We start from the raw sequence: 25,109 nt of genomic DNA, 5'->3' as shown, positions 1-25,109 counted from the left end.
TGGTATATAGGCAATTTGATATATGAAATAAAAATTTTATAAAAAAATTTTCAAGGAAATTTTACAACTGTTTCATATACTCAATAATTCGTGATATGTGGGTTCAATATATCTGGGTTCGACTGTACTACAAAAATTAATCGATTACGGACATTGACCGTTTAGGTGATCCACTATACCATGAAAATAACTGAAATGTAGTTGTTACAAGTAGATGCCCTGGTTATTATTGAGTTGACTGCCTTTTGATGCAATAAAAAAGACAGATTACAACAGGACTGATACAAAGCAATCCGTCAAACTTCTTGTCAAACCTGGTGCACACCTCTTAAAATACTACCATTATTTTGCATTATTATTAGTATTAAGGCAGAGGCGTTTACATTCAGCACCATGTTTGAAATTTTTTTGTTTATTGTCGTCCCTAGTCGTAACATTCAAAGCTGTGTTGTTTCTATGTCGTTTGCCGAACTAAATTTCATTTTGTTAATTGTCAACTAGAATGTCGGCTACCCTCATCTGTTCTCTAATCCACACCACTGTCTTCGTGTCTCCTAAAGTTATGCCTATAATTTTTCGTTACATTGCTCGTTGCATGGTCCTTAGCTTCTTAAGTTTCTGCACAATATGTTAGTCCCAGTAGAATGCAATGATTGTACACTTTTATCATGAATAATTTCAAAGTGCAGTTCAAATTTTTTAAAGTCAGTAATTACCCCCTCATAAGCTGAAGAGCAGGTGAAATTCAAAGGGTCATTCACGGTTGTTGCCATCGAAAATGCTAGCCATGTTCGAGTAGCTGCTTCGAACAAATTGAGGTTGTTGTGTGTGGTTGGTCTTGTGCTTAAAGGGTAAATGGGTCATCTTGGTTTCAGCTTTATTTCTCAAAAACTGTCCTACATTTCATTGAGAAATTTTGTGTATTGAATAAGAATGCTTTTGGCCTTCACTCAGTCTAATTTTTTTTTAACTGCAGCCTTTTTTATTTATTTGTATTTGAGAACCACATTTTTGGCGGGGGTGTAAAATTAAACGTACCTTTTCTCAGAAACCGAAAATAGTATGACAACGTGTATGTAAACAACATGTATGTAAACAAGCCCTCGCGTCCGTCATTTTTAAATACCATGAGGCGCGGTATTTGGCGCCATTTTTAAATGGCTTCGAGTGCTCCTGCGCGCTCGCCACTAAACAGTTTTGCTCCGCACAGTGTGTGTTAATTTTAACAGCGAAGCTGTTTAAGCCAGTCGTAATTTGTGGTGCATAGCCGTGGTAGCCATGGCAACCCGACCGCCGCCTCTCTTCTCTCTGCTGCGTTCTGAGCTAGGAGAAAAAAAAAAGACGAGAGCTTGCACTAGGCCACGGAAAGCTCAAGACACAGCGAAGCTGGCCGATTGATATCGAACGGCAAGCCTCCAACGGGTTCGGCGTCGGCAAGCAGAAGCGTTCTTGGTACTGAGCCAACCTTGGTTAGCCTGCCTGCGTTTGTGGCATGCCAGGAGCGCTGTCGCTCGTAGGCGCCGACGCGTCCAGCGCTAGTCACGCGAAATCTTGCGAAAGGGAAGGTACCTGCGAAAATGATCGCTCGTGAATACCGTCCTACATGCATAGTTAACTTAAACCAAGTTAAGACCTAGCAGCAACCAAGTTCATACCTAGCAGTAGCAGCCAGTAAGCTTCGCTGTGCCTAAGCTTTGCACGACCGAGTGCAAACTTGCCCGATTTTTTAAATTGTGCAATCATAAAATCGCGTTTTTGGTTGACTTACCCTACCACACCCCCTTAAAGGTTCTTACTTTTTAAGGGGACTTTGAATGGGTGACAGTATATATTGAGAGTGGTTGGTTGCTCTTCGAATATTGCATGTAGGTGCCATCCTCAAAAGAGCAGTACCTTTGCAGTACAGATAGCCAGCCAAAATTGGGAAAGTGGGAGGGGGTATGCAGAGAAATTGCATTACATCAATTTGGCATTTAGCATATCTCTTCATACTGTTGTAACTGCAGAGGTGAGTTATTGTGACAACATAGGTGAACTATTGTAACTAAGTGCGTACTTCATCGGTACTGCTTCAGGGCCAGACAGCTGGCCAGATTCTCAGAGGGAGGGGTACGCAAAGGAATGCTGTCACATTTTTAATAATGGTATTTAAGATGTCTTTCAATAGATTTGTTTTGGACTGACTAATGGCTGTGTATTATTTTGACAAAAGGCTTACTACATGGGTGAGTTACATTTGCAAAGGCCCTAACTATGTAGGAGGTTATGTTGCTATTGCTTCCAAGCTGGAGTAGCTGGCCAGATTTTTGAAAGCAAAAGGGGGGTATTTATGTATAAACAGTGTGCCTAGTTGTATCATTTCACCTTGGAGCAGTTATGTCGTTATGGCCCCCCGAAAACATTGATATCATGTGTTTGATTTTGTGAGGTTTGCAGGAGCCTATTTGCATGGCATCTTTTTGACGTGAACATTTGCAGAGGAGAGCGTCCTTAACCTGCTGACCATGGCCATAGGTGCATCTTGCGAGGACAGTGAGTTTGTCAGGCTGCTTTATGGGACAAAAGTTAAGAAGGTGCGTCTCTTACATTGCTCGGTGATGTGACCCATTTGACTCACCCTCAAGCATGTTACTGTATTTTGGCGCACATAACCTGTATGAGAAGGTCGGTGAATTTAACCAGAATAGTAGTGTGTTTTGCTGGGCCAGTTGTTGCATTAGGACAGTATAGGGGGGTTCCAGCAATTACAGACGCGAGCACAAGAAAACGAAACGCATAGGGAAACACTGGACTTACAACTGAAGTTTATAGCGAGTACATTCCATAAAACCTCCACCAGGCGTGCATAGAAAACCAAGATCAGTAACATGATTTTTACTCAAAGATCAACGCAAAAAAAAGAAGCCTAATCACATCCCTCCCAACAGGGCCACAACACGTGCATTTACGGCAGTAAATCAGATTTGCGGCAGCATGGCAGTAATGCCAACACGTGCCCTGGATCAAAAAAAGCGCCCCTTCCGTACGAATTGTCCCGCTCCAAATTAAGCTTCCTTGTGCTTCAAGAATGCTCCAGACAAGAGCTGCACCCACTCTTTGCAGGAGAGTTTTGATGCCCTAAAGCCGAGGTCAACTTCGGCAGGGTACCCGGCCTCACTTTTGATGGCTGTGGCTGAAACCTTGTTTAGGAAAATGACAAAAAAAAGCCTGTGAAAACTGTGGACGACAATGAATCCTCGAAAAGAAAAAAGGTTGTAGTGATGCCGTATTTGCATGGCCTGTCTCATAAAATTAAGCGTGTGTCCACAAGGAATGGCGTAACGCTGGTGTTTTCTGCCCCGAGCAAGCTGGCAAGGTTGTGCAAAAACATCACAGGAGAGAAGAAAGATGTGAGCAGTAGTGGAAAAAAGCACACCACTTCTCTCTCAAAAAAGTGTGCATCTTCAGTCATGTATCACATGCAGCTAGCATGTGGATGGTCCTACGTTGGCCAGGCAGGCAGTTGCATCAACGAGCGCATGCGTGAGCACTGCAATTTGCTTCCAACTGGTACCGGAGGGAACTTGCCCTTGCATTGCAAAAAATGCGGATGCCATCCAGTTTTTTATAGTGTTTCAATTGTAGGGAGAGAGCACCGCAGACTAAATAAGCGAAGCGTTCCACATCAAAAAGTTGGGCAATTTTAAGTTTACCACGCTAGTCTACGTGTTGTGGCCCTGTCGGGAGGGTGGGGCTAGGTTTTTTCGCGTTGATTATTGACTAAAATCCTTGTTACTGCTTTTGACTTTCTATGCCTGCGTGGCCAAGTTTTTTGGAATGTATTCGCAATAAACTTCAGTTGTAAGTCCGGCGTGACCCTGTGCGGTTCTTTTCTTTGTGCTCGCGTGTGTAATTGTTGAAACCCCCCTATACTGTCGACCGAGAATGACCTGCCCTGCTTTAGCATACGAAAATTTCGGCTTGTTGCATTTGCTGACTTGATTGTAAAATCCTTCCACCGCTCGTCAGTGTCTTTATATCTTTCAAATCGAAAGTCTGACGAACGTTGTCTGGTCGAGGGCAATCATGGTAATTTAATAGGTGCTGCGATGACTAAGGCAAGGATTGTTTATAAGTCGTTTCGCACCTTGTTGGCACTTGGAGTGTCATGGCTGTCACTCGTTCGCTGTTGGCGCAAAGTCGATCGACGGGGTATACAAGCCGGTTGATCGTTCCATACTCAAGTGAACACAGTGAAAGAGTCAGAGTTGGGAGTAAACAAAAAACGAGATATTTATCGGCTGATAAATATACACAAATTAATAAAATAAAATAACAAAAAAAAAACACTCAACAGACTAACACACCTGAACTTAATATAACACAATGATGATGACAAAGAAATATGACAAGCAATTAACAGTGGATACAAAAATGAAACAGGGTGCGGATCAAATATACAAGAAAGCACTTAACAGTAGTTCACTAAAACAAAGTTCAAAAGAAACAAACAATGTCATACGCATGGCCGGGCAGCAGCAGCAAGTCCATAAACCATGAAGTCGGCGCAAAGCTTTCCTGAAGAATGCCGGCGAGCCGATCTTGTTGAGGTGGGTGCTATTGCTGGGCTGGGTTTCCCGGGAGCCTAGATCTGATGACTTCTCTCAAGCAGGTTGAGCTAACTTGAGGCAAACTACCGTGAGCTTCGTTGCAGACATTGGTTTGTCGTCTCGTACATCATCTAGCTACTCGGAGTTTCGACGGGGCTAGGTGGCCCAGGCGAGACTGGACGGCACTAGCCCCTCGACTGCTTCTCAGCAGATCACAGGCTCAGCTTCTAGACTGATTAGCACTGCCTAAAACCTGCACTTAAATAGCTTCTCCTTTCCCTAGTTCCCTAGGTCGGGGAACGGCAGGTATGGGTGACAGTTCACCTAATTATCTCATGACTCCTCCCAAAAGTCTTGGCCGCACCCCTTTTAATCAAGGACGAGGGAACGGATGATTCCCCACCGTTGTCAGAGGTCGCGCCCCCACACTGCACCACACAGACACACACGCACACACAAGGGTCTATTGACAAGCACAGAAGCAACAGCTGCCGTCGGCCATACGGCGCCCGTTAATCGGCGTGTCGCAGTCTCGAAACTATGCCGCATCGTCAGACGACTTTTCTGGCGCCCGTTAATCGGCGTGTTGATGACTCGAAACTATGCCGCTCCGTGACATGGAGCTTAATCCGAAAAATGCATGATCTTGCATTAACGAATCCTTTTGTGTATAGTCAAATCTTCGGTATTGCTTAACATCAATAGTGACCATTCTCCCTTTAACGCTTTAATAATTGTGAAATTTACTGTATGCTGCAGTCTTCTAAGAGGGACATGAAAATAGGCTAACATACGTAAATTTTAATTCAAGTGCACTAAATATATCAAATACAGTGGAATCTCGATGATACAAATCTCACGGGGTCACGGAAAATATTCGTATTAGCCGAAATTCGTATCATCGAAACACAATTAAAACTAGCTAAATTAAAGAGTCAGAGGTGAACTCACTCAGGCACACGCACGTAAAAAGCATTTACAGTATAGATTACTTATAACGTAACTGTTTATAGTGCAGAACAGGCTACAACGCGGCATTTTTGTATACGCATACCGCTTACAGTGCAGCCGCGTGAGACGAAATACCGGTTATAATGCGGCTTCCGCTGGAAAATCTCGCCGACAAGGGCGGTAGCGAGCACACTTCTCAACAAGGTGCGCCCACCGATGGGAGAGGAGATCAACGAGGGCGATGCGGAGGAGGAACATGAGACGTGGAGCACGAGTCCAAGGGCGATAAAATCGTCGCCGCGCGCCGTATGTGCGAGTGTAAGCGTGCCTTTCGCGCGGGGGACGCGCGCCTTCACACACCGAGAGTGAACGCACAGCGGAGAGCAAACTCGATTTCCGTCACGGCCGGGCGCGCCAGTCGAGCCCGGCACTGCTTCCGTCGCGCGAAAGGCCGGGGGAGGGAGTATGGGAGGGAGGGGGGATGACGCTGCGCTCTGGGGCACCAAATGCGTATCTTGCAACCGGGCGCGAGGGTAACTGGCGACGCAATCTCCCACGCGAAAGGAGCAAAGCGGGAAGGCAGCGCAGGAGGGAGGGGAGGGCGGCTTCAACTCTGCCAACAAATGCGTTCTTGTACTTTGCGCCTGTGCCGGCTGTCGGGGTTGTCGCGCGCACCGTATCTTGAAAGCGATCTCCACACGGCTCTGACCTTTGTATGCGCTGTGCTTACGCCGCTCAGTTTCCGTTGTAGCGATAGACCACACTTCCCCACGAGCGCAAAAGCAAGAAAAGCGCCACCGCGTCAAACTCTTCGCACCCAGTCGCGGCCTCCGCGCTGTCCGGCGCCACGTCCGCGCCTCCGCACCAAAAGAGAAAAGGAGAAAGCGCATGACTGCGCGCTGTTCTCTTTCGCGGCCGTCGGTGGGGCGGCGTTTATTCGTATCAACCGACGCGGGTCGAAAATCAATTCGTAACAACCGTTCTCTAGCACGTTGCAAAGTAATGGGGCTCGGCCGGGACCACAGAAAAATTCGTATCATCCGGAAATTCGTATTAGCCGTGATCGTATCATCGAGATTCCACTGTACGTACATATTTTAGGTTAAATTTTTGTTACTTTTATTTTTGCACAGTTTTAGAAGAAGTTGTGTGTTTTGTCCCAAGTTCATCTGGTCATTGGGAAAGTGGAGGGCGGATTAATCAAGATACTTTACCCTCAGGTGCTAGTTCACAGCAGTGAGTTGCGTATTGCCTCATATGAAGCTGCACCTGAAGTAAGCAGCAGCTTATAAATGCACAATGACTGAACGCGCAAAATAAAATAAATTCTGGAGCCTTGCTTTATGTCGCCGAAATGTTGAACAGTCTGATAAAAACAGGACATAAAAAAGGTGATGACAACATTCAACGCTGTTTCAGCTGGCTCAAACAGCGTCAAAAGCAATCAACATCAGTCCACACAAACGTGCATAACAAAACAACAAGTGCATGTATACAGAACTGCTCTTGCTAACTGGTACTGTGTATGTGTATGTGCTGCTAGAGGATGATACAAGTTCTGTTAAAAGGTAATTATCTGCCAGACAATAATTAATAAAGTTAGCAAACTTTCTGGACAGATCTTGTATGTGAACGTGCTAAATACTCTTGTTCTTGCGTGTCAGCATTTGTGTCAGCCTGCTTCCAAATCAATGCTACTGTGAACATTTGAATGAGGCTACTATGGGAAGCCTGTTCGGTTTATGCACACTTTTTTTTTGTTTATGCACACAAATAACTTTTTTTTTAGTGTCGTGATTATATGCTGTCACAGGTTTTACTAGCAAAAATATGGTCTATCTTTGTATTCTTGGTGCTATCTTAAATGAACTGATTGTTGAACTGAATGTCTTTGGTGCTTTTTTTTTACCTTTTCCTCCATGTTTGCAGTATGACAAGCCAGACCTTTCTGAGCTTCCAGGCGAGCTGTCTCAGCTGAGTGATAACCTCGATATTGCCACAGCCATGGCTGAAAAGTGCTACTACAATTGTGACTACAAGTGCTGCTATGCAATCACTTCTTTGTGAGTACCTGTTTTATTGTTTTTATTTTTTCAAACAATTATCATGGCATGTGAAGAAAATGAGAGCAAACGTTATGTAGCACAGAGCTCAAGCACTTGTTAACATAGAACTCTTTGGAGGCAGCTAAGCCGAATATAATTAAGATCTGTAATTATTTGGGTTGTGCGAATTCGAATTGAATTAAAAAAAAAATGACAACTTTAGAATCGCTGCTGCCGAAAATCTACATCAGCCGCAAAATAACTTTATTTCTGCAATATTATCTGTTTTTCCAGTTAAGATCTGCGCCACCAGGTGGCTGCACTGTGCAGGTGATTCGTGTTTGCGCCTCCACTCATACAGTGAAACGCCCAGTCCGCTTGTGTTTACCGGAATAACAGGCACACTAAAACTCTCTAATGTCAGGTTTGGCGTGATTTCCTACCTGTCGAAATTCTAAATCTGGAGGGTCATGGCAAGTTGGTGCTATCCTACCCCCCCCCGTCGCCTCTTTCCTCTGTCATCTGTGCAAATACATGCAACCGGGTCATGACACTTTCGCGCCTGCTGTGTAAATCCAAAGCTAGTCTTGTGACGGGTTGCTCGAAGCTACAAAAAGGACGATGTGCGTCTACGAACGGTGTCAGGAATGAAAGGCCGCCGTAGGGTGCATCGTAAAGATGGCGGCTGTCAATAATTTTGTTGCCATCCCGTGCATTCGCTTTCATTTGCAAAGAGGTTTGTCGGCTTTCTTAGTGTCGTGCGGCTGCTGTGAACAGATCTCCGTCTATTCGGCTCCAAACCGTAACTTTTGTTGCTGCTGCCCGATGAATCTGCGCTATTAGCCCTAATCGCCTCGGCAGTGTGGCCGTGATGAAAATTCGCTGCCGGCCTATGTGGTAACGGACCGCAAGCCGTCGTAGAATGCTTGGCGGGTGGCTCATCAGTGATTGGTCCCGATTGGCAGCTGTTGAAGCTGTGTAGAGTTTGTCGCCGGGTATGTAACACAGTCCATCAATGGCCTGATCTTCGCGCATGCTTTCGCACTTCAAGAAGCGCTGTTTTTGTTGCCATTCCCTCTGCCCGGCGTTGCGTTATCATTTCGATTGCTCTTGTCGACCTTGACGAATCTGGTATCGACAGAATCGGCCCCGGCCGACGCAGTGCTGTGTGTGTGATCCCCGCAATGGGCTGACATTGGGGGGGTGCTTGCAGCAAGTCTGCTACTGCGTCAGCTGGGGTGGCCCGTCCATGGTGTGCTTGCTGCTCCTTTTGTGCCGAAAATGAAGGGAAATGCTCGCTTTGGTGGCATTGAGCATGAGGGGCTCTGCGGTGCACGTGACATGTAGCTCTGCGCAGGTCCACACCAAATACAGTGTGATATGATCATGGCTAATACGAATTTCCGGATGATACGAATTTTTCTGAGGTCCTGGCCGAGCCCCATTACTTTGCAACGTGCTAGAGAACGGTTGTTACGAATCGGTTTTCAACCCGCGTCGGTTGATACGAATAAACGCCGCCCCACCGACGGCCGCGAAAGAGAACAGCGCGCAGTCACGCGCGTTTTCCCTTTCTCTTTTGGTGCGGAGGCGCGGAAGCCACGACTGGGCGCGAAGTGTTTGAAGCGGTGGCGCTTTTGTTACTTTTGTGCTTTTCTTTGCGTCTCTTCGCACGCTGCGGCGGCCGCGCTTCCCCATGCGCGGCCACTGCAGCAAGCGAAAGTTCGTGCGGTCTGTCGCTTCAACGGAAACTGAGTGGCGTAAGCACAGCGCATACAAAGGTCAGAGCCGTGTGGAGATCGCTTTCAAGATACGGTGCGTGCGATAACACCGACAGCCAGCACAGGCGCAAAGTGCAAGAACGCATTTGTTGGCAGAGTAGGAGCCGCCCATCCCCCCCCCCCACTCCCTCCTTCCCTCCCTCACGCGCTACCTTCCCGCTTTGCTCCTTTCGCGTGGGGAGATTGCGTCGCCCTTGCGCTCGGTTGCAAGATACGCATTTGGCGCCGCAGCACAGCGTCGCCCCCCCTCCCTCCCTCCCATACCCCCCCACGGCCTTTCGCGCAACGGAAGTCGCGTTTGCTTTCCGCTGTGCGTTCGCTGTCCGTGAAGGCGCGCGTCCCTCGCGCGCTTTCACTCGCACATATGGCGCGCGGTGACGACTTCATCGCCCTTGGACTCGTGCTCCACATCTCGATGCTCCTCCTCCGCATCGCCCTCGTTGATCTCCTCTTGCATCGGTGGGCGCACCTCGTGCTCGCTACCGCCCTTGTCGGTGAGATTTTTCCCTCGGAAGCCGCAATTTCGTCTCACGCGGCTGCACTGTAAGCGGTATGCGTATACATGGAGTTCTATGGGAGGGTAAACGGGAGTCGGAAAAGGCCGCTTTGTACCCAGTTCTGCACTATAAATGGTTACGTTATAAGTGGTCTGTACTGTAAATGCTTTTTACGTAGGTGTGCCTGAGTGAGTTCACCTCTTGACTCTTTAATTTAGCTAGTTTTAATTGTGTTTCGATGATACGAATTTTAGCTAATACGAATTTTTTTCGTGACCCCGTGAGATTCGTATCATCGAGATTCCACTGTACATCGAATAATAGATATTTGATAATAATAGAAATTTAAAAATATGCAAAAGCTACGTAGCTGGACAGAGCCAAGGCAGTGTTGTTTGCCGTCGCTTGGAGATACTCAGATGATTTTTGCATTCTGCCTGATTAGATTATTAGTCTTAATTAATCAATCAACTTTAATGTGGAGTCATGAGATTCAGTACGAACTCAGGAGACCATGTGTGATGCTTGTTATTATCAGATGACATGACCCGGCAGAAATGAAAATGACTCCCGCCTAATATTAGCATGTGCCAATACTTGCCATGTCTTTATTTCAGGGTGCTCAGTAGAGACCCCTACCTCATGGAGTGTCTGCCTGTCCACATATCCTGCCTGATGGAGCTAGGAAAATCTAACGGTAAGCCACATCATCAGCCTAACTTGTGCAAGACAGAGGCCTCTCGCAGCAACCTGTCTTGCCTATAAACAGCCTATATCTCTTTCCGTACCGCATCCTTTGGGCATCGTTAGCCCACTATCGATGGTTTGAAGCATAGCTTTCAAGACCTTCCGCGCCGCTCATGGGCATACTGTGCCATTGGACGTGAAGGAGGAGAAGTATATGCTAGTTTTCTAAGCAGTTTGCTTTTTTCCTCCGTGGTGGTGATTTTTAAAAGCGCTCCGAAGTTGCGCGTTCGTCAAAGTAGAAAGCAAGAAATGGTTGGCCACTATTGATGGTTTGAAATGCCTCTTTCGAGACCTTCCGCGCCGCTAGTGGACACATGGCACCTTGGATGTGAAGGAGAACTATATTTTTGTTTCCCAAGCAGTTACATTTTCCCCACATGGCGGTGTTTTTTAATCGCACTCCGAAGCTTCGCGATCGTCACGGCAGAACGCAAAAACGTCCGGCTCCAGAAGCGGCGCGTGTGCGCTTCGGCAGATAGCAGATCTCACGATTCTGCTGCCTCTGCAGCTGAGTTTATTGATGCATTGAGTAGCAGCGAGTCAGAGGATGCTGACTTGTCGTTGGACTTTGAGTCTGAAAGCGACAGTGACGCAGACCAGCCTGGAACATTGGCGGCCGCAGCCCAGCACGCCCGACTGTAGTGCTTACAGTTAAATTTTTGTAGCGGAATACCTGTTCAATAAAACATTTCGATTTTTTCAGAGATAGTGCTTATTAGATGGCAATACATTTTGTAAATCTCATAATTTTCATTAATTTTTTTCTTAGTAGATACAAGTGTGTGTTCACAAACTTGATTTTGGCAATTTATATCTTTTTTATGACATACATCTCGTTAATAAAACATTTATGCGTGAAAAGTGCATTCATTCTGCTTTTTGTTTATGTATTCATAAAATATTCAGCGCGGTAGTTCCACCAGAAAAAAAATATGGCGTAACCTACAAAAAACACCCCTTTTCCCCATGGTAGGGAAAGAGATGTCAGGGTTTTTGTCGGGGACCTCCACCAAACTCCTAAAGGAGCTCGGCATGCACAACACAATGAGCAAACTGATAGAGCCACACCTGGTGAGTCGGAGGGAGTGGTTAGCGCTCACGGAGACAGGAAGAGCCGTGCTACGACACCCAGGCCACCCCACACGCATACCCACAATAATCATGGACTCGCACGAAGCACGTTGTAACTACACTGCTGGTAGAATTTCTCGAACGGGGATCTCCATTTTAAGGACCTCTACCTTTCCTGAAACGGCCACAATAGTATAGACCATGGGTTCTCAAAGTGGGTTCCGCGGAACCTACGGTTTCCGCAGGCCCCTGCTCGGGGTTCCGCGAGCCACTGATAAATTTTCCCTGGTTCCGCCTCGACAAGTGTCTAAAACGGCGAACACGAGGTGCGCTTGATCCAAAGAACCTCCATTACCCATGCCCGAGTGTCAAAAAGCACGTCACATTGCGTAACAGCAACGCGCGAACTGCGCAATAAATACGCAACCAGCTTGTAGCCACCCAACCTCTGAGACCGGGCAGCGCGCCTAAGCTTTCGCACTTCAATCTCGGAGGGCGTAGCTTACCACCATGCGCCTTTCTCCTATTTGTAGATAGGGTAGGTGCCGATAGCGTGCGCACTGACCTATACGTTGGAGGAAAAATTAAAAAAAAAAAAAAAAACGCGGAGCACCGCAAATGCGCGTCGCAGGAGAGCAAGAACAGCGTAGCATCCAACCGAAACGAAGCGGCGCAGTCCGCATCGCTGTGGTCCTCAGCGGCAATCGTACGCGGCACGTGACTGACAGCAACGCCGAAGCGCTTCGTGCCTAATTGTGCCTTTAAAGCTTTTATTCTTGGGTTTATCGCCGCGCGTAACACCGCGTTGGCGGCTAGCCGCGTGCCTCCGTAAGTGCGTAGTCGCTATCTCTGATCGCGTCGATAACCTCCGCAGTTTCGTCCGCAGCGGTTGCGGCAAATAGTAGTTTCGTTTTCACTCGATGCGCGCGTCGGCTGCGTGCCTTCACAACTGCGTAGTCGCCTCCCATGGCAGCGTCGATAGCGACCGCAGTTTCGTCCGCACGTCTTGCAGCGAAAGGTAGTTTCGTTTTGACTTGGTGCGTGTGTCAGCCGCCTGCCTTCTGAACCGCAAGGTCGCCGTCCATGATCGCGTCGATAGCGGCCGCGGTTTCGTCCGCAGCGGTTGCGGCAAGCAGTAGTTTCGCATTGACTCAGTGCAAAGCTGTCGAAGATAAAAACACCGGCTACATCGCGATGGACGGACAACTTGTTGCCGAGCACCTGAGTGGCGAAAAAATAATCAGGATGTGCGCCCGTTGGTGCAAAGCGCATCTCGGATGAAAACGCGCGCCGCGAAGGATGTCGCGAGGCCTTCGCCGCTGCTAGCGCTAATCAGTCATGAGATGAAGAGAATTTCAGCTTCCGCACTGGTCTTGTGCTAAATAGAAACAAGATTTGACGATTCATAGAGTAAATAAAAGCTTGTTGACGTAGTGAAGCATTGTTTGTTTTCTTGATACCCTCGACAATTCGACATTCGGTTAATTCGGGGGGGGGGGTTCCTTGGCACTTTATGGAGCTTAGTAGGGTTCCCTGGGATGAACGTACTGGAGAACCCCTGGTATAGACACCCAGACGCAACTCTCTCCCCGGGAACCTGAAGGCCCAAATCTCTGAGCCACTGAGCTTCACAGTGAGACAACTGTGACGAGGAGAGTACAAAATCGATCCCAAAACGATTTCATGCCCTACTTCAACACTACAGACTACAGTGCAGGAAATATCCCCCACCGCCCGATGTCCTCACACACGCCAAAGCAGTTTTGTGGAGGCATCTACAGACAAGCACTTTTCCGCTCTGCACACACTGTCATGCCACGTACTCCACGCAATATCCGCAACAATGCCCAGATTGCAATGCTCAGGCCACGCTCTACCATGCCATTTAGGTGTGCATGAGTGCCAACCCTACAATCGCACACCCCACCACACAAGAGTGGGATGCCTCTCTGTCTAGTGTCAACTCCCGGGACCAGCTCAATCTCGTGAGAGCGCACCGGGCGGACGCGGCTCAATGGTTCCAGGACTGAGGACTCCACCAAGCCCAGAGCCCGTCGAAGGGCCCTGCGGTTTCCCTTTATTTTAATACGTAGATGTTTTCTCTCTATCCCTCTGTCTTGCATCAGCTACCGAAATCCTGCGTCTGCAAGTTTCCTAACTTCATCACACCACCTAGTTCCCTGCCCTCTTCAACTGTGCTTCCCTCCCCTTGGCACCTGTTTCTCTCGCAGACCATCGGTTATCTCCTCTACGCATTACATGAGCTGCCCAACTCCTTCCTCGTGATGTCAACTAGAATATTGGTTACCCCTGTTTGTTCTCTAATCCATGCTGCTGTCTTCCTGTCTCTTTACATTGTGCCTAACATTGTTCGCTCCATCGCTGTGCCTTGCTAGTAGAATGCTCGTGCTAGTAGAATGCAATGACTGTGCATATTACTTTTCAAGGATAGCAGTAAGATGCTGGCATGACACTCAGAATGCCGGCCGTATGTGCTCCAATCTATTCTTATTCCTCTGGAAATTTGATTTATATTATCTGTGTCTGCTTTAACTAATTGGTCTAGATCAGGGGTTCTCAAGCACGTTTGTTCCGGGGAACCCTGCTAAGCTCCATGAAGCACCAAGGACCCCCCCCCCCCCCCCCCCCGAATTAACCGAATTAAAATGTCCTATTAAACTAATGTCGAATTATCCAGAGTATCAAGAAAACAATAAATAACTGCTTACTATGTCAACACGTTTTTATTTACTGAGTGCATCAGCAAATCTTGTTTCTATTTTGCACAAAAGCAGTGAGCAAGCTGAAGTTCTTGTCATCTCATGACTGATTAAGGGCTAGCAGCGGCGAAGGCCTCGCAACATCCTTCGCAGCACAGCCGCGGCGCGCGTCTTCATCTGCAGACACGCTTTTCACTACCGCGCACACATCTGGTTAATTTTTCGCTAGGGAGCTGGTCGCCAGCAAATCGTCCGTCCATCATGATGTAGCCTGTGCTCTTAATTTATGACATTTTTGCACTGAGTCAAAGCGCAACTACTGCTTGCCGCAACCGCTGCTGACGAAACCGCGGCCGTTATCGACGCGATCATGGACGGCGACCTTGCGGTTCAGAAGGCAGGCGGCCGACGCACCCACCAAGTGAAAACTAAACTACCATTTGCTGCAACAAGTATGGACGAATCCGCAGTCGCTATCGACACGATTGTGGATGGTGACTACGCAGTTATGAAGGCACGCAGCCGACGCGCGCACAGAGTCAAAACGAAACTACTGTTTGCCGCAACCGCTGCGGACGAAACTGTGGTGGCTATCGACATGATCACAGATGGCGACTATGCACTTATGGAAGCACGCGGCTAGCCGCCAACGCGGTGTTACACGCGGTAATTAATGCAACAATAAGGGCTTTGAGGGCACAAATAAGCACAAAGCATTCCAGCGTTGCTGTCAGTCACGTATCGCGTACGATTGCCGCTGAGGACCATGGAGATGCGGACTGCGCCGCTTCGTTTTTGGACGCTAGCACAGTTTTTGCTCTTTCTGGGCCCGCATTTGTGGTGCTCCGCGCATTAATTTTTTTATTCCTCTGACGTATACGTCAGTGCGCACGCTATTGGCACCTACCCTATCTACAAACGGGAGAAATGCGCATGTTGGTAAGTTACGGCCTCCGAGGTTCAAGTGTGAAAGCTTAGGCGCGCTGCCCGTTTTCGAAGGTTGGGTGGTTACAAGTTGCTCGCAGATTTATTGCGCAGTTCACGCACTGCCGTTACGCGCTGTGATGTGCTTTTCGACACTAGGGCATGGGTAATGGAAGTTCTGTGGATAGAGCACACCTTTAACCACTTAATTGGCGAGCGCGGGACCACGGAAAATTTATCAGTTGCTCGCGGAACCCCGAACAGGGGCCTGCGGAACCCACTTTGAGAACCGATTGTCTAGATATATGTACTCTTGAACACCTTCTAGAGGCTAACAACCAATCACTATATGTTGTCCTTATGGCAGACTATTTAACTTTACCTTACTCTCTAAAAAAGAAGCTTTCACCCTTTGGGGCGTATCCTGTGACCAAACAATAAACATCATCTGTCTTGCTTGCGTTTCCTTTCTTGAAAACTCTGCACTGTCTACTTTTCTGCCAAGAATGCTATGTCACACTGATAACATGCACGTCGTTCGTGACCTAGGAATACCGGGCGCACGCATTACAGAAAGGAGTGGCATGCAAGATAGATGGCGGTTATTGTTTGAGGACGTGATAAGCCTCAAAGGAGCAAGCTTTTCTTTGTGTGCAGGGTTCCACATATTGATCCTCAAACCTACTCTCAAAGTTTGTCAATCAAGGTCTTCAATCATTTGTTGCAAGTGGTTTTAAGCCTTTCATTTTTTGTTTCACCACTCGTTGTGCGGTCCTTGGTAATGGTAAGCCTTGTAGCCAACGTTTAATCATCACATCACTGTTTGCAGTAATTTTATAATGACTAACCTTCTGTGGTTTGTATTTGACAGACCTGTTCCACCTGGCCCACAAGCTTGTGGATATGTATCCCGAAAATGCTGTAAGTGCACTTTTTTTTTTATTGCGATAGCAATTATATGGACACTCCAGGCACATTTCCGCTGTCGGCATCACCGTGTGATGTTCCACATTAAGTTCAAGTGTGAAACACTGTGGCCACACGTGGTATGTTGTAATTGCAAGTGAAAGCGTGCTAGGGTGAGGCGAGGGTGGTGGCTTGATCTCGTGCTTGCAACTAAGAAAGGCAGGGAGGAAGCGCGCCGTCTTCCACATGTGCGTAAGGCACGGAGGGGGTCTACTCCTGCGGCGGCTGTGTCTGGCGCGACTAAGCACAGCCGCGGAGGCCCCATCTTGAAAACGATCTGCGATGAGTTCAGAGTCTAGGTGCACCTAAGGCTGATAGCTTTGTATGCCGCTTCAATCGCATTGAAGCGAGAGGCAGCACAAAGGTCAATTTGCTCGCTGCTGCTGCTGCTCTTCTTCGCGCCAGTGTTTTAACAGTGAGCGCCCGCGCTTATTGAGTGAAATGTGTTTGTTGCCCGTGCATTTGGGAGACCATGCTTGTTAGTTTAATTAGCAAGTGAATGTTTACAAGTTTATATGGGCGATAAAATTACTATCCTTATTTCATATACCTGTCTACCATAAAATCCTGTGCAAGCGCGCCCCCTCTCCACTTTCGAGTGAATTGAAATTGGCGCCAACTACAGCCACCTTTTTCGGCCACTTGTGGAAAAAAAATTGCTTATTTTTAGGCAAATTCCGTATTTCAGACTCCCGATTATTCAGATGTTTTGGCGGTCCCCATCGAGTACAAATTATCGGTCGGCGACTGTATTTGCTGGATTATAACATGACCTTGAATCCTTCGGCACCAAGCTTTTGTGGGTCCAAAGTAGAAAAGAAATGTAGAAATTACATTGCAGCTTCTAAAAGAAGTAGAAATCTAATGCAGTGGTGGAAGTGCTGCGCCAATTGTGCCGGACTGCACCGTGAAATAAATCCTGCCACATGCTCTGCCAAATTGTCGTTTATCGTGCATATCGCACCTGCGCTGACACACACCTGCTCCGAATTGGGAATACTTTGCGCACGTGAGAAGGCGCTACTCATCAAGCAACCATCCTTCGCGACTTAGCCTCGTATGCTTTCTATCACAGCTACAGCATAAATGGCACGCGGCCGCCATCTTATCACACTTGAACATTATACGGAACCTCACGCCGACGCCGGCGCTGGCCACGGAAATTCTCTGTGCATATTATCGATCCACTCACTGTCATAGCGCTGCCAGTTAAGACAGACACCGCAGCCTTAGGGTCAGTTTGGGTCACCATTGGGATCAGGTACGTTCATGCTGTTCAGTTAAGTTCAAATTAGCCTGCGAGGGCCAATTTCAGGATCGAAATAACATGTGTTGGCCCATGGAAATGTACATGTGCTTGCCGGGACCTTTGTTTGGGATCAAATTAACCGAAAAATCAAATTAGCCATAGTCAAATTAAAGATAGTTTACAATACATTACTATTGACATAAATACTCTGTTTCACCATTTCTGAGCAGTCCATAAAAGGTTATGGCATGTGTCAGCCAATTAGTAGTGACAGCTGGCTGTGCGTTTCAAGAAAAAATATGCTGGCTCTCATGTAATTAAGACTAGACGTAAGCATGAAACGGCTGCCATATGGTGTCATTTGCTGCCTGTGGTGCCGCTGCCTTCAAACGCGTTTCTTCTAGCAACAGTCCAATGCGCTCAGCAACTGCCGCCACTTTTTCTTCTTGTCGCGGACCGCTCACGACTCATGGACCGCTGGCGTTCAAAAGAGCACAAGCAATCCTGTCGCATCGCCAAAAGATGTATGGTGCCCTCTATCTGCCTTTTGAGCATTGCTATTGGAAATGACAAATAAAACTTCATAACTCGTAAAAGCTCTTTCTCCAGCCCACAGCAACGCTGACCTAGAATGGGGCTTCAGTAAAATTAAGCATCTGGATGGATGGAGCTTGCTGAGCATTGCTAGCAATAATGAAAGGTGCCTTGTTAAGAGTCTCCTTCAGCGCTACAATGGTGATGCAACTAAGGCGCTTCTCAGCCTTGACCTTTTGAGGAGTGTGAAGCAGTCTCATGGGAAGTGTGCACACAGGATTGAGCGCTGAAGAAAGCACAAACAAGCAGAAGGCAACCGAAGAGCCTGCCTTAGGGCAGACCACTCTTGAAGCAGAAAAGAGCTTTAGAGGACCAAGTGCCGGCCAGCAAGGCATTGCTCACTAGTGCCGAGGAAATATGAACTCAGGTGTGAAACAAAAAGACATGAACAAGGTAGAAAGTGGCTCTTAACGAAAGGAAATGCAAGCCTTTAGCGCACACTTAAAAAAGTTTGGGAACGCGAAAAGAAAATGTTGATAAAGGCAGTGCATTGATGTCATCTTAGTGACGTCTGCACTATTCATGTATAAGCTGCTAGCTATCTTATAGTTATATGCAAGAGCAGGTCTGGCCTTATATGTATCTGGTGTAGTCAGATGCTCCTCAGGTGGAAGAGCTGTTTGGTATATAAATATGTTTGGGCTAGTCATCTGCAAGAGCGCTTTGGAGTACAAATAAAAAATTTGATTGCAGTTTTTATGTCAAATTTATTCTTCTTTGCTTGGTCCTATAAAAAAATGTCGCAGTTTCACCCGAAAGGGGAAGCATCATTTGCGATAGCAACTTAGTAGAGAGCTATACGGAGTAAGTATAGTAGTTTTATCAGCTGCATAAACTTGGACATGCAGCAGCACCAGCAATGCGCAGAACTGTTGTCGACGTCGTCGACGTTCTGCCCGCGTTCGCACCGAACACACGTGGCGTTGGTGACTATTGCCAGGGCCTCTGGGGGCGGCTCGGAGGTTTTCGAAGAGATCAGAACGTGAAACTCATCGAGCAGCGTCGGAATTCTTTACCACCTTCTCGCCTGCAACGTTTTTACATAAATACGCATTTGGTGCCGCACCTAAACGTCGCCTCCCCTCCCTCCCTCCCGTCCCCCCACGGCCTTTCGCGCGACGGAAGAAGTCACGTTTGCTCTATATACATTGTGATTGCAAAGGAGGAAAGAGACGCTTAATTCTGCAGCCCTTCAGGCAGCACGGCGCAGAACGTGCGTTTGTTCTCCGCCGTGCGTTTGCTCCCTGTGAAAGCGCGCGTCCCTCGCGCCCTTTCACTCGCACAAACAGCGTCCGGCGCGAGGCGACGATTTCATTGCCGTTGATGTCATACGGAACCTCACGGTGACGGCGACGCCGACGGCAGTAATCCTCTTTGAGTGTCGATGTAATTGCTGTCGCAATAATATTTTAAGCATTTAGATCGACCTGCTTTGCAGGTTGGTACAAATTGACCACACCTTATGGGTTTCTCTAGAATTCATTGGTCACTTGTGCACAGCTTTGTCAACTGACACAAAGGCATAATTGCACTGAAGTTTAATGGTTTGTAACTGTGTCATATTGTTGGGGTTAATTCTAAATAGTTGCTCTAAAAGTTCACATCTTTTTGTTTTCTGTTAAAAAAGTAAGCTTTCTTCTCAGTTAAACTGCTCTAAATTTGGATTTTCTTGTCCAAAACTAAGATTTTCCTGCATTTAGAAGGGGGGGGGGGGATGCGCAGAACTGGCTTGCAAGTTTGGAATTGGAGGAGGTGACAAAATATTATGTAACAAGTCCCGTCACATGTTTTTGGTATTTTGCAAAATTGCATGCATTGCAGGACGAACTAATGAAGTGGTTAGCCTAGGTGTGGGCCACAGTCCTGTTTGCAATACATACTAGTTCTCGGAGTAGTTGACAAGTGCAGAATGTTAGACACACTTTGGACTATACGGAGAATCACATGCTGTTCTTCATAGACAGTGATAAAGTGTTGTCTGAAAGGGATGACGGTGGTCATTAGGCCTAAATAAATTTTCATTTTGTGAAGGTAAAGTTGACGGTTTTCATCTTTTTCCCAAAATCAGGGACATACTACTTTTTTCTTGCTAAAAATTGGGTGCGTATTATATTTCTACTTTGTTTAGAAGCTCTAATGTCATTCCTATGTGTTTTGTTCTTTGAACCTATGAAAAGTTATTTATTCATAAGGCATATTTTACCTGATGCTAAGCAAGGCATAAGTTTCTGCTAAAACAGGTTCTGGCATCTGTGTGCATAGAGTTGGAACCATCTGTCTCTGTAATGAGCTTTAATGTTTAATCTCTATGATTCTCCCCTCCACACTAGATATCGTGGTTTGCTGTCGGGTGCTACTATTACCTAATAGGCAAGGCAGGTTCCGCAAGGCGTTACCTTAGGTGAGTATGCTCTTTGCCTTTGTCCTTTTAATAATACAGGGTTCAGTAAAAGAGCTCCTGCAGTCCCACATGAATCCACAGTAGACTTACAGGTATAGCTTAAATGCCTTATTGTACCTTGAACTACTTAGGACTAGTAAGCTTCTAGTGACATTAAGGTGACAGCCATTGGTAGTGCCACGTGGAGTGCACTAATTCTCATGAGATCAATAACGCTAAGCAGCATTGGGCTTGGTTAGTCCTTGTTGGGAGGGTGGAAACAGACTGTCGAACTGAAAGTTTTTCATTCTTATTCAGCAGAAACGGTTCAGTACAGTTTCAACTGTGGAGCAAGAAAATGGTAATTCATACAAGTTGGACCAGTTTGTGTCCATTTGCTTAAACTAAAATAATTACAGGAAAACAGCATAAAGTAATCTTGTACAAAAACCCAACGGTGCTCCTGAGCTGCGCAGAAAGTCTAAAAAAATGTCAGCCGTTGTTGAGGTAGCAAATAAGTAGAACCTCGTTCATATGTTTCGGAAAAAAATGTAAAAAAACGTACTGACCAGGAAAACGTATCATCCAAAGTCACAAAAATATTCGGCAAACTCAACTGTAGTTGACATCAGCGTAACGTGAAGCGTTGCGCGAATCGTTGCAGCATGAGACGCCAATGTGCACCGATGGGGTGGGACCCAGGTGGCCCGAGACACGCGTTGTCGTTTCTGCGGCTACGGCAAGCTTACGTTCGCACTCCTCGAATTCTGCCTGGGTCGGCAGCTTCTTCGGGTGGAGCATTTTGGCGGGACGTTCCGACATGCCCATCGGCAAGAATTGTTGCAGCACGAGACGCTGACATGCGTCGAGCTCGTAGTACCTGAGCGACTCGTTGGGCCCAAGCATTGTCGTTTTAGCACGACGATGGGAAACTGAAAGAAAATCAAGCTGGTGGGCTACACCGGAATTACGATGCGGCCAGAGCGAGATGTGATGTTCACTTGGTGCTGCCTGCAGCTGGGAATGGTGGCACGTTTGGGTTATCACCTGTTAAAAGCGTGCAGCACGCTTCCTACGCCGCATGCACTGTGAAACAGGTAGGTGAAGATGCGAAGATGCTTATCGCAAACGGTTGGTGGCAATAGCTGTGAATGGCCGTAGGCGATGACCGGCGAGAAGAGTTTCTGGTGCCGGAATAAGGAACCAGCTGTATGGCGGCACTTTAACATGGCATGGGTGGGCAAGTACTGCAAGGAAGCTGCCGTTGCGGGCACATACCACTCTCGATCGCCCCTGCCTAGCGCCTTTTCTTGTTTACATGAGATCTAGCGGCCGAGAAAGCTATCATACGATCGCAGTTTAGCGATATGCTGAACGTTGAAGCCAAAAGATTGTGTTTTGTGGGAACATATTGATCGGTAAAAAAAGAAGCATAACTGTATTGCCTACTCTTTTGCATTTTTGGTTGCAAAGGTTGCTGCCGGAAAAATTGTACGAAACAGGAGCGTATCAACAAGGTTCTACTGTAGTTATAATGTTATAGTTATAACATTATTAAGTAGTTATAAATGCACACCAATACGTCAGAATCAATATGTAATTTCAGCTGCACCTACTTCAGTTTACATGCTAGACATACATATCAAAAATGACTGCCCCACTCTATGAAGTGCTTCATTTTATTGATTAAACATTCGAAACCCGCAATAACGAAGTCACCGGGGGAAGCGAGCTTTTGATGAAATTTCGCGCAAGAATGAAACGGAAGAGACAGGGAAATGGTTTGCAAAACAAGAATTTATTGCCAGAAGTCAGTAAGCTTACTTTGCCGAGCCTTGCCTTGCAGCAACTTGACAGCTCTGCCTTCACACTGCAAAAAGTGGTCCATTGCCACATTGTTGTCATGCTCGCCGAAAAAGAAATCAATCGTGTCGAAGACGTCTAACACATCCTGCGGGTTCGTCTTCTTTTGATGTTTTGGTGCTTAGTGGTCCTCGGTGCAACCAGCTTCTCGCATGTTACTTCTGATGGCCGGGTCGATTATCTCTCTGTGTACAACATCGTCTTCATCCGGGCGAATGAACTTGTCGGCGCTGGCGCTACCTGGAACTTCGTTTTCCCCGTCGCAAAGTTCACTCCATGTGTTGGTCAGTGATGGCAGCACTGTCATCGAGTGTGCGTTCGGGCGAATTTTCCTCCAGTGTCATGGGATCAGCGCATGATCAGCGGCTCACTGGCAATGTAGACAGGGTGCTTATGAGCTTGGCCAACCTTATGAATCCTTGCAACCTTATCTTGCAGCGTCAAAAATTTCTGCTTTTTTGCTGGAGGCGGCATCTTAGCAGGCTGGCAAAGCAGACTGTCCGATTGGCGCACACACAGCTGATGCACCCTAGCACCAACCACACACATTGATGAAGCTGCGCACATGCACACACGATTATGTGCGCGGTACACAAAGCACAAAGTGTCATCGAAGTCTTCAAGTGTGAATGTGGATTTGGCTACTCAGCGAGTATAGATTCCACGCTGGTGTTTTGCTCTGCGTTAGCCCATGCCGTATGGCACCAGTGGCGCACCGACGGGGGGGGATTCGGGGGTTGGAACCCCCCCCTGAGGCCGACTTAACCCCCCCTTTTGTTTAACCCCCTTTTTTTTTCTTAAGCATTTGAGTATTGCAACTAAGATGTAAGACGCGCAATCGTCTGCACACTCGCAAAAAGCGCATTTTTTTGACAATTTCCCGTGAAGAAATCGAAATTAGTGCTGTTTAGATGGTACTGGCAAACTGTCAACCCCCCCCTGGCAGAGATCCTGGGTGCGCTACTGTATGGCACACAGGATATAAATGTGCCCACTGCAAGATAGCCTCCACTTTATTTTATCTTCTTTTGCTTCCTTTTTTAAAATTTATATTACATTTACAGTTAGGTCACTGTTCCATACTCGCCCATTGCAAAGGATAACCACAATCATCATCATCACTGTTGCCTAGTGCAACTGCTCCACTGCTGTTTTTTTTTTTTTTCAACAAAAATGGCGGCAGCCACGCAAGCACACTGAGTTGGTAGTTTACACAATTTAAGGGCACAACCAATGCATTTGAGCAGTTTTTGGACACTGTTAGTGTTACATGAGTAGATAATATGTGGAGTGCCGTTTCAGAAAATTTTGTTAATGTGGAATTGCTGTCACAAAAAGTTTTGTTGTCGCAAGATATGCAATGCATTCACTCCTACAGCTGTCCGCCGGGTATCCGAAAATATTTCGTTGCGGCGAGAATTTCGGTGCCTCGGGATTTCGTTGTCACGGGTTGAGACTGCACATAGGTCTCCCGCCACTGGAGAACTATTTGTCGGTCACCAGTGCCAAACGTTCATGAGTGTGTTATGTACTTACACGCCTGCCTCCCTTGGCAGCACATTGAAAACCATATTAACGGTGCTGCCACTTCTGAAATGACAACTGCTGAAGAGAACACTGCGGGACAAAGAGAAAACAATGGAAAAAGCCTCGTGCTGAGCACGAAAATTGACACGTTGAAGAGCAGCAAGAGAACACATTTTCAGCCTAGCACTGCTCTTGATGCCAGCTGACGCACCGAAAGTGTCGCAGAGAGACCATTTGGCATGCAATGGGCAGTGCCTTCCTACTTGAGGCCCAAGCTGGCTGCCTGAGGACAAAACATACCAGAGCAAATGTTTGCAACAGGGGGAGGCATGTGTCTGCTGCAACAAAAGTCCCGAGACATCTCGGCACATCGTAGTGGAATACCAAGATAGTATTCACCCAGCAATGACCATAGGGAGTGTCCGCTTTCCAGAAGCACTGGGAATCAAAGCTGATGGAAGTGGTAAGTGGTCCGCAACCGAGATAAGCAAGAGAAAAAAAGCAGATAAGAGATTGGTAGAATATTACAGACATAGGTAACTACAGGATAGAGATAGTAGAGGTCGTTAATGAAGAGAGAATCAAAGAGAGATAGGCAAGATGCTAAACTGCAACAGATGTAGTAGAACATGATTAGCTCAAGCGGACTAGGTGACCATTTCTCACTGACCCACTTAGAAGGGGATGCTAACAAAAATTGCCATAACATGTTTGCGTGGTTCATAAACTGTTGTGGTAGGCTGTACATCGCTGGCCTTGAAAAATCAGATGGTAATGCAGTCTTAATGCAGCAGCCAGTTAAATAGGCACCTAAAAAGTAATAATAAACCACTTTACACTGGCAAAGTGGCCTTTCAAAACTGCATTTCATTCAGTCGGTGGGAAAAAGTTGATTACTAGGGAAGGAAATGAAGGCCAAAGTACTTTTGTTTCTTGAATTATGCACCCATCCCTCTCCCATGGTACATCAGTTGTAGCGCCATGGGTTTCAAAGTTGGTATTTTCTTTTTTCCGCATTTAGGTTGTTTTGATATGTTAAGTGTTTCCTAAACATTGGGGGGGGGGGGGGGCTGGGTACTTTTTGTTTTTTTTAGAATGCAATGCGGTCAGTGTGAAGGATGTTGGATAATTTCCGAGCCAGTGTTGACAGGCAACCACTGTCGGAGGATGCTATTTTCGGCGCATGGACTGACACTGCAACTTCA

At 46.9% G+C, this 25,109-nt stretch overlaps 1 protein-coding gene across 1 annotated transcript in view; it reads left to right on the top strand.

Annotated features, from left to right (window-relative positions):
- LOC119455389 (cell division cycle protein 16 homolog) overlaps positions 1-25,109 on the top strand; it is a 46,748-nt gene that overhangs the window by 6,351 nt on the left and 15,288 nt on the right. Inside the window, exons 7-11 of the mRNA XM_037716788.2 lie at positions 2,479-2,573; positions 7,470-7,603; positions 10,481-10,560; positions 16,197-16,246; positions 20,465-20,535. Coding sequence (XP_037572716.1) covers positions 2,479-2,573; positions 7,470-7,603; positions 10,481-10,560; positions 16,197-16,246; positions 20,465-20,535 — 430 coding nt within the window. The remainder of the gene's footprint in view (positions 1-2,478; positions 2,574-7,469; positions 7,604-10,480; positions 10,561-16,196; positions 16,247-20,464; positions 20,536-25,109) is intronic.

Source organism: Dermacentor silvarum, chromosome 6, assembly GCF_013339745.2.
Source record: "Dermacentor silvarum isolate Dsil-2018 chromosome 6, BIME_Dsil_1.4, whole genome shotgun sequence".
NCBI classification, from domain to species: Eukaryota; Metazoa; Arthropoda; class Arachnida; order Ixodida; family Ixodidae; genus Dermacentor; species Dermacentor silvarum.
Note: the sequence above shows the minus strand (reverse complement) of the source record. Positions and strands in the feature narration are given on the sequence as shown.